The sequence below is a fragment of the Aplysia californica genome, unplaced genomic scaffold (genome assembly GCF_000002075.1).
Source record: "Aplysia californica isolate F4 #8 unplaced genomic scaffold, AplCal3.0 scaffold00601, whole genome shotgun sequence".
NCBI lineage: Eukaryota > Metazoa > Mollusca > Gastropoda > Aplysiida > Aplysiidae > Aplysia > Aplysia californica.
In genome coordinates this window covers 423,699-439,570 of record NW_004797871.1, presented here as the reverse complement: position 1 = coordinate 439,570, position 15,872 = coordinate 423,699, and the positions used below count along the sequence as shown (strand labels likewise).

The following is a 15,872-nucleotide window of genomic DNA, read 5'->3' as shown; positions in this document are numbered from 1 at the left end:
AGAAACAAAAACAAGACTGGATGCCACAACAAAGAATTCATTTCGAAAAATGGTCGCTTTTAAGCACAAATGGGCTATCTCGAAAAATGCTGTTGTGACAAAATCGAAGGTAAAGTTTTTGTCCCTTGTTCAGTTTCTTTAAAAGACAAGTAGGGTTTTCTCTATAACCAAACAAATATACACACCTATGAAACCAAACTTCTTCTATAGGTAGGGCAATGTCCACTTTTAGTGTAGGTCAAGATTTCTGGAAACCCTCGAAATCTGGGTTAGCCCGCTTGTAAGGACAAGCGACCAAATAATAATATACTCAGAACACAGCAATCTATATAAGTTAAATAAACAATATTATTATTGTTATCTTGTAGAGTCAACTAAAGTCATCGCAGCTTACCGTTCTTTTGCAGAACCTTTTCGTTTGAATTTGACGTGAGAGGGTCTATTCTCATCTCCTCGTCCTCCATGTCGGGGCGGATATCCTACAGTCAGGGAAGGAATTTGAAATAGTAGTAGTATAATGAAGTTTGATTCTAACTAAACCAGGCATGATAAGCACATTTCAAAGACAGATACTCTGTCTTTCAATGACGTTTCATTTATCTTAGACCGACGGAAGTTTTTTTTGTACCGATTTGAAGCTGGAAACACAATCAGAAATTATTTTTAAAGGCCAGCCTACAGTCTCTAGGGTCTAAATAACCAATTTGTATAAATAGCTCTCAAAAACTAAATCACCCAAGAACAACGGTAATAGCTAACAAACAAGTAAACTAAAAGAAAGGTTAAGACCACGAGTCCACCAAACCAGAAACCATCCCACCAAAAGTCGCCCGCCTTTCGGGGAGTCAGGAATTAAAATAAAGCAACGGTTTTTACCTTAGCAATCAGTAAAAATTCAGTTTGGATGTGCATATTACCCAACGAACCAGCCTGTAGTAAACAAATTAACGTTATACTATGCATAGCTAGTCTGAAACAGAGACAAATTAATGCCGATCATTTACTTGGTAGCCTATCTTACTTTGGGACTGACTAATGAACTGACTGAAATGAACATTACTTAATCAAAACTCTCTCTCTCTCTTCTTTCTCTCTCTCTTTCTCTCTCTCTCTCTCTCTCTCTCTCTCTCTCACTCTCTCTCTCTTTCTCTCTCTTTCTTTCTCTCTCTTTCTTTCTCTCTCTCCCTCTAAGTTATGCGTGGCATTTTTTGACTGCTCCGTTTTCCCATCTGTCTAAAAAAAATTAATATTGTAATAAAACATTGCCTATCTCAGAGACAATAATGTTCTCTGTTCATTAGATATGCAATGTGAGTCCTCTCCACTAAATCTAATACGCTCAAGTACAAGCATAAACGCACATTTGCGTTTCTTTGATTTCACACAAATTTGCCAACCATGATTTTTAAGGTCAATTTTGAGTGAACCTGTATCGAGCGAGTCTTTGGCTGATGAAAAACTAATGTCTCAGAGGAAGCAGAATTTATTTAGCTTTAAATTGGTTTGCTACATGAGTGGGTAGAGCAAGGTTTTAACATGAAGATTGGGTGAATACATCTTCAAATTTCTTTTGGACATCACTGTATATGACGAAGTAAATAACTAACGTAATACCGGTATTTATCTCTCCAACGTACACACAAAACGAGATGACTAATTAAGATATGAATTAACGAACTAATTTTTACAGTTCAAAAATTGTTTGTGACATTATAGCGCACTCAAGCGGCTTGTCAAAATAATGAAATTTAAGGAAATTACTTTTTTCCTTCTCGTCAGCAATGTTTACTGATTTTTTCCTCAACACCTTCCGTCGATTTAACAACTTATATTTCTTTGACGATTTTACTGGTAAAACATTGATCAAAAGCACAAAAGTATAGATTTTTAGTTACCAAAGACACTGAAGCCCTTGGAATTCTCCAGACGTTGGCAACTATTTTCAAGCAAATTTTACCAACGACACTGGGTGGCACCCACTTCCCCATTTCCTTCAATGACAAATACCTAGACTTCTGTTCAAGCCAGACGGGTAATTTCTTATTAAAAACGAAACAAATGAACACGCTTTAAGATTATACCAATATCTCCATAATATACCCCAAAAAATTGGCGAGCACCAGATTCCACCGCTTCGTGACTCATTGCTACCTCAAAATTACAAAGTTCTAACATTTTTGGCCGTTTTCAGTTACTAAAATCATGAGGTCAAAAAGCAATTGCTCTATCTGATCTATCAAAATCTTAAGAATATTCAGAGTCATTATTAAGATATTCGAAGAATTACATTTTTAAAAAGCTTGACGTGTTATGAAATTCCAAACTTTTGGCGTCACATAATTTCTCAAAACTAGGTACACTGAGAAAATAGAACTTGGTTATTCCTAGGTAGCGTCGGGTTAGCTCACCTCAGGCTTTTGGAATTCTCGTTTACAGTTGAGGAAGTTGAGCCAGGAGTCAGGCAAGCAGCAGAAAAGTCTCGAGAATAACGGGATCTGGTACTTGGTGGGAACGTCGTGCATGGAATTGGCGCCTGTGAAACAGTCGAGACAAATGTTTGTTATTTTGTTGTTGTCTCTGGTTATGGCTGTATGGATAAATACAAATAGATAGATGTGAGTTTGTTGTGTGCGTGTGTTCCTGTGAGTGTGTTTGTGTGTGTGTGTGTGTTTGTGTGTGTGTGTGTGTGTGTATGTAAGTGTGTGTGTGTGTGTGTGTGAGAGAGAGAGAGAGAGAGACAGAGAGACAGAGAGAGGCAGAGAGAGACAGAGAGAGACAGAGAGAGACAGAGGGGAGAGGGAGGCAGATATGTAAATATTTATGTTTTTATATATATATAAATATATGTGTATATATATATATATATATATATATATAAATATATATATAAATATATATATAATATATTAGTCATATCTTATATATTTATTTTAAATATACATATAATAAGGTGTGTATGTATGTATGTGTGTGTTTGTTCATCAACATTGGTGGAATAGACATGTATTGAATGTCAAATGGAAAGAGAATATTATTGTCTCTGGAACGAGCAGCATCTTCTGCTGATATTTTCATACAGATTGGAGAACAGAGCAGTTACAAATACCACACAAAACCTGGACCTGGACTTAACATAACATGTGCTTATTAGAATCAATTTAGTTTTTGTTTCGGAGCTAGTGGTTTCGTGTCGAGCAACGAAATTTTTTTGCATATGGACTGTGTTAGTTAGATTTCGGACATATAATCTGTCTGTGAGGAACAGAAGCCATGAAACTGCTGTGGTTTGGGGATGTCTGGGGTGGAATTAACAAAACTGTCTTCATGAGAATCACCGGATGGCTTGGTTTAGTGGACTTCATCGCGCAAGTGCTGGAACATCATGTCTTACTCTTACTTTCGTCATGGTGTCATTCAAGTAGACATCTCCATGCAAAGCAAAGAACTTTCTCACTTGGCCAATGCCACTAGACAATTTTTTGAAAACCAAATCAAATCAACGTTGGACTGGTTACTAATAAATAACCCTATATGAATCCTACAGGTATGTGAACCCTTTGTTTGCAACTCTGTGATATTTGAGATGAAATGACTGATGCTTAAATCCAATATGTAATACGGTTGATGCCCAAAGGGCTCGTGCACAACACAAAACCATTGGCTTCTAAGTAGAATAATAATCAACACCTTTTATGTTAAGTCCAAATTTTGCGTGGTATTTGTTGTTGCTCTGTTTTCTGTATTGTTTATTGCAATACAAAATTCTCCATTCAATGAATATGATTTATGTCCATTTTACCAATATTAGTGCTCCTCGATCCACGCACGAAGACTAATTTATGTTTCTCTGATTTCGTACAATTTTGCCAAGCCTGATTTTGTAAGTCAATTTTGAGAGATCGCATCCCGGGCGTCTCATAACATAGATAAATTATTAAAGTGTCAGTTGAGGCACAATTTATTTAACTTTAAAAATTAGGCATGCTACAGGAGTAGGTAATGCAAGGCTTTAAGACGGTGGAAGGGTAATTACAATTTCAAGTTTCTTTTGGAAGCCACTGTATAATAGATTGCAATTATAAAGCACTCTATCCCCTACAAGTGTATTGACTACTCGGTAAAGCTAGAATACCTGTAAGAAAACTGACAGGAAGGCCAACAATGACGACCACAGTCATGCCGATGGCTGTGTACCACATGTACGAGATGGAGTACATGTAGCTCAGGAACTCACTGTGAAAAGCATTCCAAAACAGGTGTCAGTTGATTACAATAGTTATATGAGCGTAACAAATAGAAGGTTCAGGGATAGACTGAAAAACAAACGATAAAATTATGGTATGTTTTGGAAAGTGTTTTACGGCGCTTGCAGGTACATACGGCCATATAGGCGCGAGGGACACATTAAGCATTTATTTCAGTGTGGAAGGAATTAATTTTGAATTTTAACCGGATGGCGGTTGAAGCCTACTCTTATTGATTTTAGGACCACAAGGGAGCTTTAGTGTACGCAAATTGCACACGGGACCTCCGAGACTTATTCGCCCTTATCCGAGGCTAGGTGTTAGATCTTACCTTCCCGAAGTTCTATTACCTGGGGTCTACCATCAGCTCTACTACATCACTTGATGATCAGATCAACATCAGGATAGGGAAAGCAGCAACAACTTTTGGAAGGCTGACAAAACGAGCAGAGGAAAACAAAGATTAACCATCAAAACAAAGATCAAGATTTACGAAGCATGTGTCCTCAGGACACTCCTCTGAAACATGGACCTTGTACAGCAGGCAAGAAAAGCGCCTTGACATTCTCCATCTTAGATGCTGCCGCAATTTTTTAGGCATTTCGGGGCGTGGCGTGGCAAGGTCACCAATGATGAAGTGCTGGCCAGGGCAATCCTCCAGAGCATGACAACTATCCTGTGTTTAAGAAGATTTAGATGACTGGGCCATGTCAAGAGAATAGACGTCAACCGATTTCCAAAGCCACTTCTCTACTATGGAGAACTTGCCAAGGAAAAGAGGCCACGAAGAAAGCCCAAATTGAGGTACAAAAACTCCTACAAAAACAGCCTATCTAAGCTTGGAGTAGATGTCAGCATCTGGAAAGAAATAGCTGAGGACAGCAAAACAAGGAGGAAGCTGACAAAGGAAAGAACTATAATGCTAGAGAGCAGCATCAGAAACAAACAGATTGAGAAGAGCCAACGACGTAAGAAAAACAGCGGAAATACATAGCTACGATCTATCTCGCTGATATGCAAGCACTGCGACAGAATCTGCGCTTCAAATATAGGAAGAATTAGCAATAAAAGAAGCTGCACGAAGACAACCTTGTGACCATCTTAAGCTAAATTGACCGTCTGCATAGATGAAAAGAACCATACCACCCAAAGATCAGCAACAAGAAAGAACTAAGCAGAAGCAGTAGAAAGCCGGGGGGGGGGGGCAGGGAAAGTGGAAATGAAAGCAGATGACAGAACATGATTAGAGAACAGGAAGGCGGTGAAAGGAGAAAACCTTCTGCGACAGTCAGGTTTCGAATTCGGGGCCTATTGAATGTGAGGGGAACACCGTACCTCTAGACCACGAGACCCCCCCCCCCCCCCCGCCCAAGGAAGTTAATCAAAAACAAGCCACATGAAAGACGCAAGGAAAACACTTATGATGTCACTTTTTTTTTCACTTTTGAAAAATTGTAAATGTAAATAGCTCGAAAACTCACACTAGGCCAACTGTTTACTATAATATCACTGAATCCTATTGTATATCGATATTTGTCCTTTTTGCTATCATAATACGTTCAACCAAAGTAGGCACAGCTCGCTTTAAAAATCTTAAAGGATATCAGTGTGGAAAGTATATTAATACTATGTTCGAAATGGAAGTCAAGGGATTTTTTTTGTTCGTGTTATTGTCCTGTTGGTGGGTTATTTTTTTCATTTAGCTCTTCATTTACAAACTGACAAAGCGTGACACATATAAAAAGAAAAATGAATATAACGTAAGGTCAATCTCTGACTCCCTCACTAGAAGCTAGCATTGACGTCTGTGGTGTACCAGTAGTTATACATGTTGTTCATTCGTAATCTAGCAGTAGCAGACATAATGACGTGAATTGTTCCCGTATTTCTGTATTCATCTGAGATGTAATTACTCTACAGTTAACACATACGCTAAGGGGAGAAGATCAAATACCTTCAAAATTTTAGGCATAGATCTATAGGACGTATAATCACACATGAACGCAAAACACACTTTTATAACTAAAAATTGTTTCTACAAAATGAGTCAAATCCGGAAACATTGAAATATTTGAATGATAACAAAATAAACGAGATCTGTGTGATCAACCCCTCCATACGGCTGGCAATTCTTGTCAGTTACTAGATAGTGGAAATATTTTTGCGGCACCAGAAATGTGGTGGACGGCATAAGGAGACTTTTGAAAGCTATATGGAAAGAAATGAAATCAAATGGGGTACAGCTTAAAGAAACCTTAGTGGAAGGGTCACTAATGAAAACAAAAAGAGAGACTAATGCAGTTCTTGAGACAGTTGAAGACGCATTATTTTGAACAACAATACGGTATTCTACACTTCTTTTTTTAATATATGCGTTTTACGCCCCTATCGACATAAATTAGATCGTTAAAAAAGCAGATGTGTTACCCTGCCTGTCAGGGCCAACCCGGGATAAGAAGGATACAACATACCAACAGATAGACTGAGATGCTCGATAGGAATGTTCTCCCCAGTCGGCAAATCAAACTCTGGTCTCCTGCGTGCGACAGCGAAGAGTCTAAGCACTACACCACAGACGCCTGAATTCCAAATTTGACGTGTTGGCCCTAATCTAAATGACGGTGCAGAAAGGGACCGAAACAACATTGCTGCGTATGTTCCTACGAATAATATTGCGTTACCTTAGAATTACAAAGTTCTATTTGACATTTTTGGCCGTTTTGAGTTATAAGACCATGAGGTCAGAAACCATCATTATGTTCTATCTGCTCTATCAAAATCGCAAGTCGTTATCAATATATTCAAAGAATAATTTCATTCGAAAAAGCTTGACATAATATGTGAGTGAGGCAGCGCGGTGGAATCAGGCTCTCGTCAATATTTGGGCATGTAGAGTCATGGGTATAATCCTAAAGCTTGTTCACTTGTCTTTATTTGGTTGAAAGCAATATCCATTTATCTTCAGTACAAAGTCGAGATATTTCTGAATGAAGGAGGTGGGGGTCACCCCTTTTCAGAGGTAGAATTAGGGAGAAAATGGCCGCCCAAGATTAGTTATATCCTTAGCTTAAGAGTCCGTGGTAACAAAAAATTTACACATTTGTGCCTTTAATCAACGTTTTTCAGAAATATCCACACAGAAATGAGTTCTTTAATGGGCATGAAAGGTGTTGAGCCCCAAAAAATGTTTAATAAAAATTCACAAACCTTGGGGAAAATGTGGGTTTCTTCACTTTGATTATTTTGACGAGAGCCTGATTCCGCCACGCTGCCTCACATATTGTGAAACTAAAAAAGGATTGACATCTAATTTCTCGAAACTAGGTTTTGAGCAGAGCTTAGTAATTCTGGGGTAGCAATTTGCTGCGAACTTTCCATTTTAATGTCGATTAAAACAGACGCTTGTGGCGTGCTTGTGCAAGAGGTCAAAGTTCAATCCAACGAAAGATAATAACTTTTCAATGCATGTAAGTCACGTATGTGGCATGACGTGTAAGCTACCTTTTCTCCAGAACAAATTTCCACAGTTCGTTTATTTGGAGAAAAAAAATATACACTAAAAAAACATGAAAATCTGTTAAGGACTGTTCTCAGGTTAATAAGGGACATCATCCTCATCATCATCATCATCATCATCAACATCATCGTCATCATCATCATCATCATCATCATCATCATCATCATCATCATCATCATCATCATCATCATCATCATCATCATCAGGCTGAGCTAGCGAGACTGCAGTCGGACCATCATTGGAGCTTGAGATGGTATAAGAACTTTGTGAATGAAGCGCTCAGCCCACGTTGCCGAAGATGTAGCCATGAAAAGGAGGGTGTCACACGCATGTTTGAATGTCAAAGAACAATGTTAATTCAAATGGAGTTATTTGGACGAGTGGAGGTGCCTCTAACCTCTAAGTATAATGACAATGGAGCCGAAAAAGAGCCTCGCTCTCACTCGAAGATTTCTTCGTAGCGTCCACCAGGCCCATTAAGGAAACAAACAAAAATCAGCAGCAGCAGCAGCAGCACCAGCATTATCATCATCATCATCATCATCATAATCGTCATCATCATAATCATTTTCATCATCATCATCATCATCATCATCATCATCATCATCATCATCATCATCATCGTCATCATCATCATCATCATCATCATCATCATCATCATCCCAATTTCCCAGTCTTACTCAATGGAACTGTCTTCTGGCACCGGAGGAGCGCCAGCTGTACTCATAGCAGCAGTTGTTGCAATGCTCGTCGTCATGGCAACGGTTGTCGTGGTACTGTTCAAAATACCTATGGAACAGGTGCCGGTGGGGAAGGGAATAGCCTTATAGTTCACACCAGCGATGTAGGAGCCAATAGAGAGCCACATACATACGGTCAACGCCACAGCGGCACCAGTAATCGCTCCCTATAACAGAAAAAAACACTATTAAAAACAAGAATAGGCTTACTCATAAGCAACATGTTATGTTTATGGCACCAAAGGGCAGACAGGATGAAGACTTCCACATTCATCAACAGCACGTGTTGCCTGGAGGTGTTAATATCCAACGCTAAAATAGGAAAAAGGGTGGGTTTTGTGAAAATAATAATGCGTTAGTAGACTCTTCTTAGATCTGTCTTGATCTGGTTTGGCCTTGTGCACGATTTTACCTTCACAATCACAAAATGCGCCTGGCCTCTAGACCTACATTATTGCTTTAGATCTGCCTTGATTAAGTTCTCTATTTCTATAGATCCACAATAATAATGCGTTAGTAGACTCTTTTTAGATATGTCTTGATATGGTTTGACCTTGGGCACGATCTAATCAAGTACATTTGTAGATCTAATCACAAAACGTAAATAGAATACAGGTCTAGTAGGCCTTCCTTCCATGCCCCAAACGATGTTTTAAAATCCTTATTCAGATGTCTAAATCTGGATCAAGTACAACACCCAAACGAATGGCCAGTAGATCTAGTTCTAAACACAAAACATGAATCGAGTCCAGCCAGGTCAGTGGTAGGCCTACCTTCTGTGTCCCAAACAATTTTCTGATCTACATTTGATCTGTAACAAGTACAACACATAAACAGACAATCTAGATCTGGGTTTCGCCTTACACCATCACAAATAAAGCACTAAGAAAATAATAATCCACGAAAGGGCTGCTACACTGTAAAAGGAAAGCACCAATTTCTTCAAAATCACAGAAGCAGTGTCTAGTGTCTAGCTGTAAAGCCTAGGCACAGAGATCATTCCCTGCACTTCCGTTATGAAGGAGAGCTACGCAGATTTGTTTCGTTCCTCAGTGGAATAATCACAAAGGCCAAAGAAGGACGGGAACTTTTTGTCAAATATAGTTTTATAAATTCTGGAAATTAATAAATAAAATATCGGGCTTCGTCATGGGGACCTATCTATCTTTTGGCATGTTCTTGCCAACTTTCAACTCTGTAGTTGTCGTAGTTTTATGGTAAAAGTGACACATGTGTTCCAAGTTGCCAGATATTTACTAGATGTAGAGAGCCCCCTAAAGAATGGTTTCAATGGGTCTTTAATATACATGTATCTTGGAAATTCCCCCTTATGCGTATTTAAACTGTAGCACTACCAGAAGAATGATAAAGAGAGTCTTGGCTTGTCCCTTCAAATCTGACCTCAAAGACCGTACGATATCCACTCAAACATGACCTGAGAGCATAAAAACAGTCCTAAAATATACACTTAAACATAACGGTAAATAAACACACGGACACACAGATACTCATACATACATAATTTGCACATTCATGAACACACATGCACACACAGACACACACACACACACACACACACACACACACACACACACACACACACACACACACACACACACACGCGCGCGCGCGCGTACACACACATACACACGCTCACACACGTACACATACACATACACGAACAGAGAGAGAGAGAGAGAGAGAGAGAGAGAAAGAGAGAGAGAGAGAGAGAGAGAGAGAGAGAGAGAGAGAGAGAGATGTCCTGTCTTACCCATGCGTTTGCCCAGGGGAAGAAAGCACCTAACACAAACATGCCAGTCAGAGGTCCAGCCGCGGTTGCCATTAAGCTCACAGTTGCCTGCAGATGGTAAGATAAGGCATGAATGTAAAGCCTTACTTTATGAACTCACAGATCATTATGGAGTACTAGATCTTAAAAAGACATCAGCGATCATGGTTCTCCAGCTATTTCTCTGCTCAGCTGCAGTTTTTTTTAAAAGCCTTTGAGGTGTGCTGACAAAATGAATTACTTCTCGGATATTAGCCCGATGGAAATAGAGGCGCCAGGTTTATAGTTTGCGGGGTTTTTTTTAATTTATTAGAATGAAATAATAAAAGTCATGTTAAGCTTGAAGAGAATGGCCTTGGTTTAGAATTTACAAATATAACCCTTGTGTCAATTTTTTGCCAATATCTCCGTTCTTTGATTGCGAGAAGTAACTCATTTTGTCCTTGACTAGACCACACAAAAGAAATCCTCAGAACTAGTTCTCTGGAGACAGTGGACTCGTATACTGAAACTCCACTTTCTCGCATACACAGATTGGTAAGCGACAAACGCTACACGGAATGCTGGATACGGATCTATCATCAAATATCGAAACAACCTTGGAGAGAAGAAGCAGACCCAACTATTTGGCCCGTGTGAATCATACAGCTCCAACTATGACGCCGATAGAGTTGCCATAGATCTTAACCAAGATAACCAAGAAGATCACCCAAGACTTTTTTGAAGGCTCACTAACACCTGGGGGTGTTGTTGTCTTCTCTGACTCAATGTCAGTACTCCAAGCTGTCGAGGGAGGAGGAAACTACTGAGGTGACGGGAACATTCTCAGCCTTGTAAAACAGATGGGCACGTCATATGGCGGCCGGGTCACACTGCAGTGGGTGCCTGGCCCTTCTGGAGTACAAGGGAATGAGACTGCAGATCAGCTATCAAAGACTGGAGCAAGCCTGCCCTAGGGAGACACAGTCGCCTCTTTTCAGACCTGAAGAGGGATCATCCAAGCCAAAAGCAGAGACGAATGGCTAAACAGATTGGCCAACACAGAAACAGGAAGATCTCTCTTCGGGTACATTGACAAACACAACCCCAAAGAACCTTCGAGTCTCTTATGTAAAGTCGATCAGACATTGATCTTCAAAACCTGCACAGAACACTTACACACCAACAAGCAGATTAACCCCATGTGGGAACTCCATTGCAAACAATGTGACTACCACGAGGATACCGTTGAACAACTTCTCCTTCACAGCTCAAACCTGGCAGTTCTTCGACGCAGGCTCCTACAAACACCTTCAAACTTTCAAAGCCTACTCTACTCTGACGTTGACTAGATGACAAAGGCATGTTGTTTCTTGAAGGAGGCACTGCGCTGCCAAAGGCGAAATACTAGCGTCTAAAGGGATTTGAAAATAACAACAACAGTAACAACTCATTTTGTCGGCACGCCTCACACATTGTTATAATTTCCTGGTCTTTTCCTGTTACTTGTTTGTTCTAGTTCTCTAAATACGTTGGGGGGGGGGGGTTGGTCCACCCCTTCCCCTTTTTCCTTCTATTTTTTTCTGTGAAATCACTACAGTGTTAATTTAAAACAAGGAACACCCCGACCCCACCCCCGCGAATCTAACGACCATATGTGAAACGTATGCTTCATATACATGGTAGAACGAGCTAAACAAATACAGGCCAATCCGCAGAGGAATACGACAAGGATGTTTATTATCTCCACATCTCTTTAATTTATACAGCTAAAGGGTACTACTTAACATTAGCAATCTGGAAGAAAGTCAAGGTAGGCGGCTACAATATAATGAACTATCCATAGAATGCTCATAATACAGTTTTCATAGCTGATTCTGAGTCCGACTCCATGAAATTCTAACTAGAGTGACAGAGAAAAGCGAGGAGAAAGGGGTACAAGTGCCCGCCAAGTAAACGGAATGCAAAGTGGTCTTTTAAACTGTGCCGACATCCCAGAATACAACATCTCATGTAAGAACGAAGGAATAAAACAGGTCACAGCTTTAAATACGTTGGTAGTACTTAGGGCAGATTCCAACAATGGCACAGTGAATTTTTAAAGAGAGAATTGCAATATCTAAAGAAACAAAACTTTTAACAAGATAAAAAGCTGTTCTCTCAAACTGAAGTATAATAGTAAACACAATAATAAGAACCATAAAAGCGTACGTATACATGCGAGAGTTTCACACTAAACAAGGACAAGGAGACGTCGGGGAGAAGACTGGAAGCCGCCGAAATGTCGTATTTTACGACAATACTCATAATCTCATGGACAGAGAGGAAAACAGTAGAGAAGTGGCAGGTTCGGAAAGATCTATAACCACAATCCTCACAAAAAGGCAACTGGGATTCTTTGGCCACAGAAATAGATCAAATGGACAAGAGAAACAGCTGCTGTGTAGAAAGATAGAGGAAAGGAAGAGCAGAGAAAGATAGAGAACAGGGTGCATAGACGACCAGAACAACTTTGCATCAGAAAAAAAGTGTTTAAAACTGAGCCGATCAGGAAGACACAAAACAGAAATGAGTGGAGTACCATGATCGTCAAGGTCTGCTCCAGGCCTGACTACGCCTGAAGAAGATGGAATGTTTGTAATATACTATTATGAATACTGAAAGGTAAATTAAAAGGAAACATCTTTGAGTTGAACAGCCATAATATGTCAATGATGTTATAATATGGTATGAATTTTAGGTCAAATTGAACGCCCTGCTTTTTTAATAAGAAAGAAAGCAAGTTTAATGATAATTATCAGCGAAAGGTAAAATGAAATTGCCGGTGCTTTGAACACTACACGATTATTTTAAAGGAAAGGTCCGTGATTAAACAATCATTTACCAATGGTATGATGCAGTATATTTGCTGAACCTCTATAAGGTCATTTTTAACCCGGAATCTAATGACCATCTGCGGAGGCTTTATGAATTATACGCCTCTTTAATTACTGTAAGGTTATTTTAAATAAAGACGCTAGATAGATAGATAGATAGATAGATAGATAGATAGATAGATAGATAGATAGATAGTAGTAACTTATCCGACAAAAGCACATCCAGATTTACACAGTAAATGATTTGTCAAATTTAAGAGTTATTTTCAAATGTCATTGTGGAAATTACACAGATGTTTGACGAGACCGTGGAGATGCAGACACAGGGTGCTTGATTGTGGAGTTTGAGGCCGCTCACCCTGAGGCGAGGGGATACAATAGTGTGTGTAAATTGTTCCCTCTCGACTCGGTTTCGAGGATCCTGTGTCGGAATCTCCGCAACTTCATGTTTAAATAAGACTCGAAAGGAATAACTGAGATAAATAGTTAGGGAGTAAAATATGTTATTAAGTCTATAACCCAGTTGTCAACTTACTACCTATAACCCCCTTACGAAATCCCCAACATATCTGCCACTGTACTGTCTACCTACTAAGGTCCTCTCTTCACGTTTCTTGGCCCACTAGAATAGGCTAATACTAACGAGGTCACCTTAGTAAAGACTGTGCCCACCATTTCAGAACTTCACGGTGACATTAAAGATGGTTCCAGAATGGAACAGGGTAGCGGCTGCCAACATCCCTCGTGACTCATCAGACAAAGGAAAATAGGACTAACTCTAACATCAAAATAGAAAATAACATAAGCATGTCTTCTTAATAATTATATATAAACACCATCCTAAATCATCACTTACCACCAACACCACTGTCATTTATAAAATCATCATTGCTCTCAGATCCGTCACAAACATCAATAATTATCTTGAATATCTATATGTAACAGTTACATGTTATAACAATTATGTACGTAATACACTATGGGACACTACCATACGCACATTTTTCTACTAATCAGATGGCATCAATGTCATAGAAATGGGCAAGGGACAACAACAAAAACAGATAGATAGATAGATAGATAGATAGATAGATAGATAGATAGATAGATAGATAGATAGATAGATAGATAGATAGATAGATAGATAGATAGAGAGAGAGAGAGAGAGATAGAGAGATAGAGAGATAGAGAGAGATAGAGAGATAGAGAGATATAGAGAGAGAGATAGATAGAGAGATAGAGAGATAGAGAGATAGATAGATAGATAGATAGATAGATAGATAGATAGATAGATAGATAGATAGATGACGCATAAGTAGAAGGGCAAACAGACACAGACTAATAGTATCATGCAAACAAAAATACAGAGAGGCAGGAACAAATACAAACACGTTGACAAACGGACATAGAAATGTGTCACAACACGGTGGAGTCAGGCAATCGTCAAAATTTTGTAGCAAATGGAGTTATTGGTATCATCTTAGAGCCTCTTCTTTTACACTGCTTTAGTTTAAAGAAAATTAACATCCGTCTATATTTGGTAGAAGTTGAGATATTTGCAATTGAAAGATGTGGGGGGGGGGGTCCGTGTCATACGTAAAATTGACGAGAGAATGGCTGGTACAGTTTGGTGATTTTTTAAAGGCAGAGGGTCCCTTGAAACTGCAAATTTATATTTTTCTCAAACCTCTCACCAACGTGCTTCAGTAAAATCCACAGTAGAATATGTTTCTAATGGATATAAAAGTTGTTAAGCCAAAACAAAAAAAAACAACCTTAAAAATCGATAAGAATTGCCCTACGGGTGTCGGTTTCTTCGATTTCATTATTTTAACGAGGACCTGATTTCACCACGAACCACACATGTTTGGAGTTGACGAACAGCCATATTTTCTCACTTGCAACACAGTTCCTTCCAACGTGCCAGCAATAAAGCTCATGCCCACGGCGCACCCACCGTAGAATACCACTGGAGACAAAGAATTGAGTCAACTTCGTTGTTTTTTTGTGTGTTTTTTAAAATTACTTTCCAACCTGTTCTTCATTTTTGTAGATCATAATAAGCACGTCTTTTTTGTCATATTCATATTTTTCATTGTCCCCCCCCCCGACAAACTAATACACAGCACATAACCCAATATTTAATCGCTGGGCACAAATGTATGAAGATGCATTTAACTGCAAATGAAACAAGATAATACTAATAGCTTAGTTTCTTCTTCCATCATAAGCAAAATGTGCCCAGCGATTAAATATTGGGTTATGTGCTGTGTATTAGTTTGTCGGTGGGGGGGGGGGGGCAATAAAAAATATGAATTCTAACTGTATTTTTTCATGTTTTCTCGTGTTACCTTACTCGGTCTTTACTATTCACTCTATTCTTTTTGTTTGTTCTTCTTTCATCGGTTGCCTTCTTTTTTGTCTATCTGCCTGTCAGCCTGTTTGTCTACGTGTTCGTTTGTCTTCTCTCTCTTTTTTCTTTCTCTCCTTCTTTCTCTCTCTCTCTCTGTCTCTCTCTCCCTCTCTCTTCCTCTCTCTCCCTTTCTGTCGCTTTCCCCCTCTCCCCCTCTCTCTCTCTCTCTCTTTCCCCCCTCCCTCTCTCTCTCTTTCTCTCCCTCCCTCTCTGTTTCCCAGTCTCTCTCTTTCTTTCTTTCTTTCTTTCTTTCTTTCTTTCTTTCTTTCTTTCTTTCTTTGTCTCTCTCTCTCTCTCTCTCTCTCTCTCTCTCC

The 15,872-nt window shown here is 39.3% G+C and overlaps 1 protein-coding gene across 1 annotated transcript in view; it reads right to left on the bottom strand.

Moving 5' to 3' along the window:
• Positions 1-394: 394 nt before the first annotated feature.
• The window catches only part of LOC101857361 (sodium-coupled monocarboxylate transporter 1), a gene marked incomplete at its 3' end in the record, with an annotated part of 35,195 nt that continues 19,717 nt past the window's right edge, over positions 395-15,872 (bottom strand). Inside the window, 6 exon segments of the mRNA XM_013087550.2 lie at positions 395-479; positions 2,409-2,533; positions 4,133-4,233; positions 8,442-8,668; positions 10,273-10,359; positions 15,044-15,114. Coding sequence (XP_012943004.1) covers positions 395-479; positions 2,409-2,533; positions 4,133-4,233; positions 8,442-8,668; positions 10,273-10,359; positions 15,044-15,114 — 696 coding nt within the window.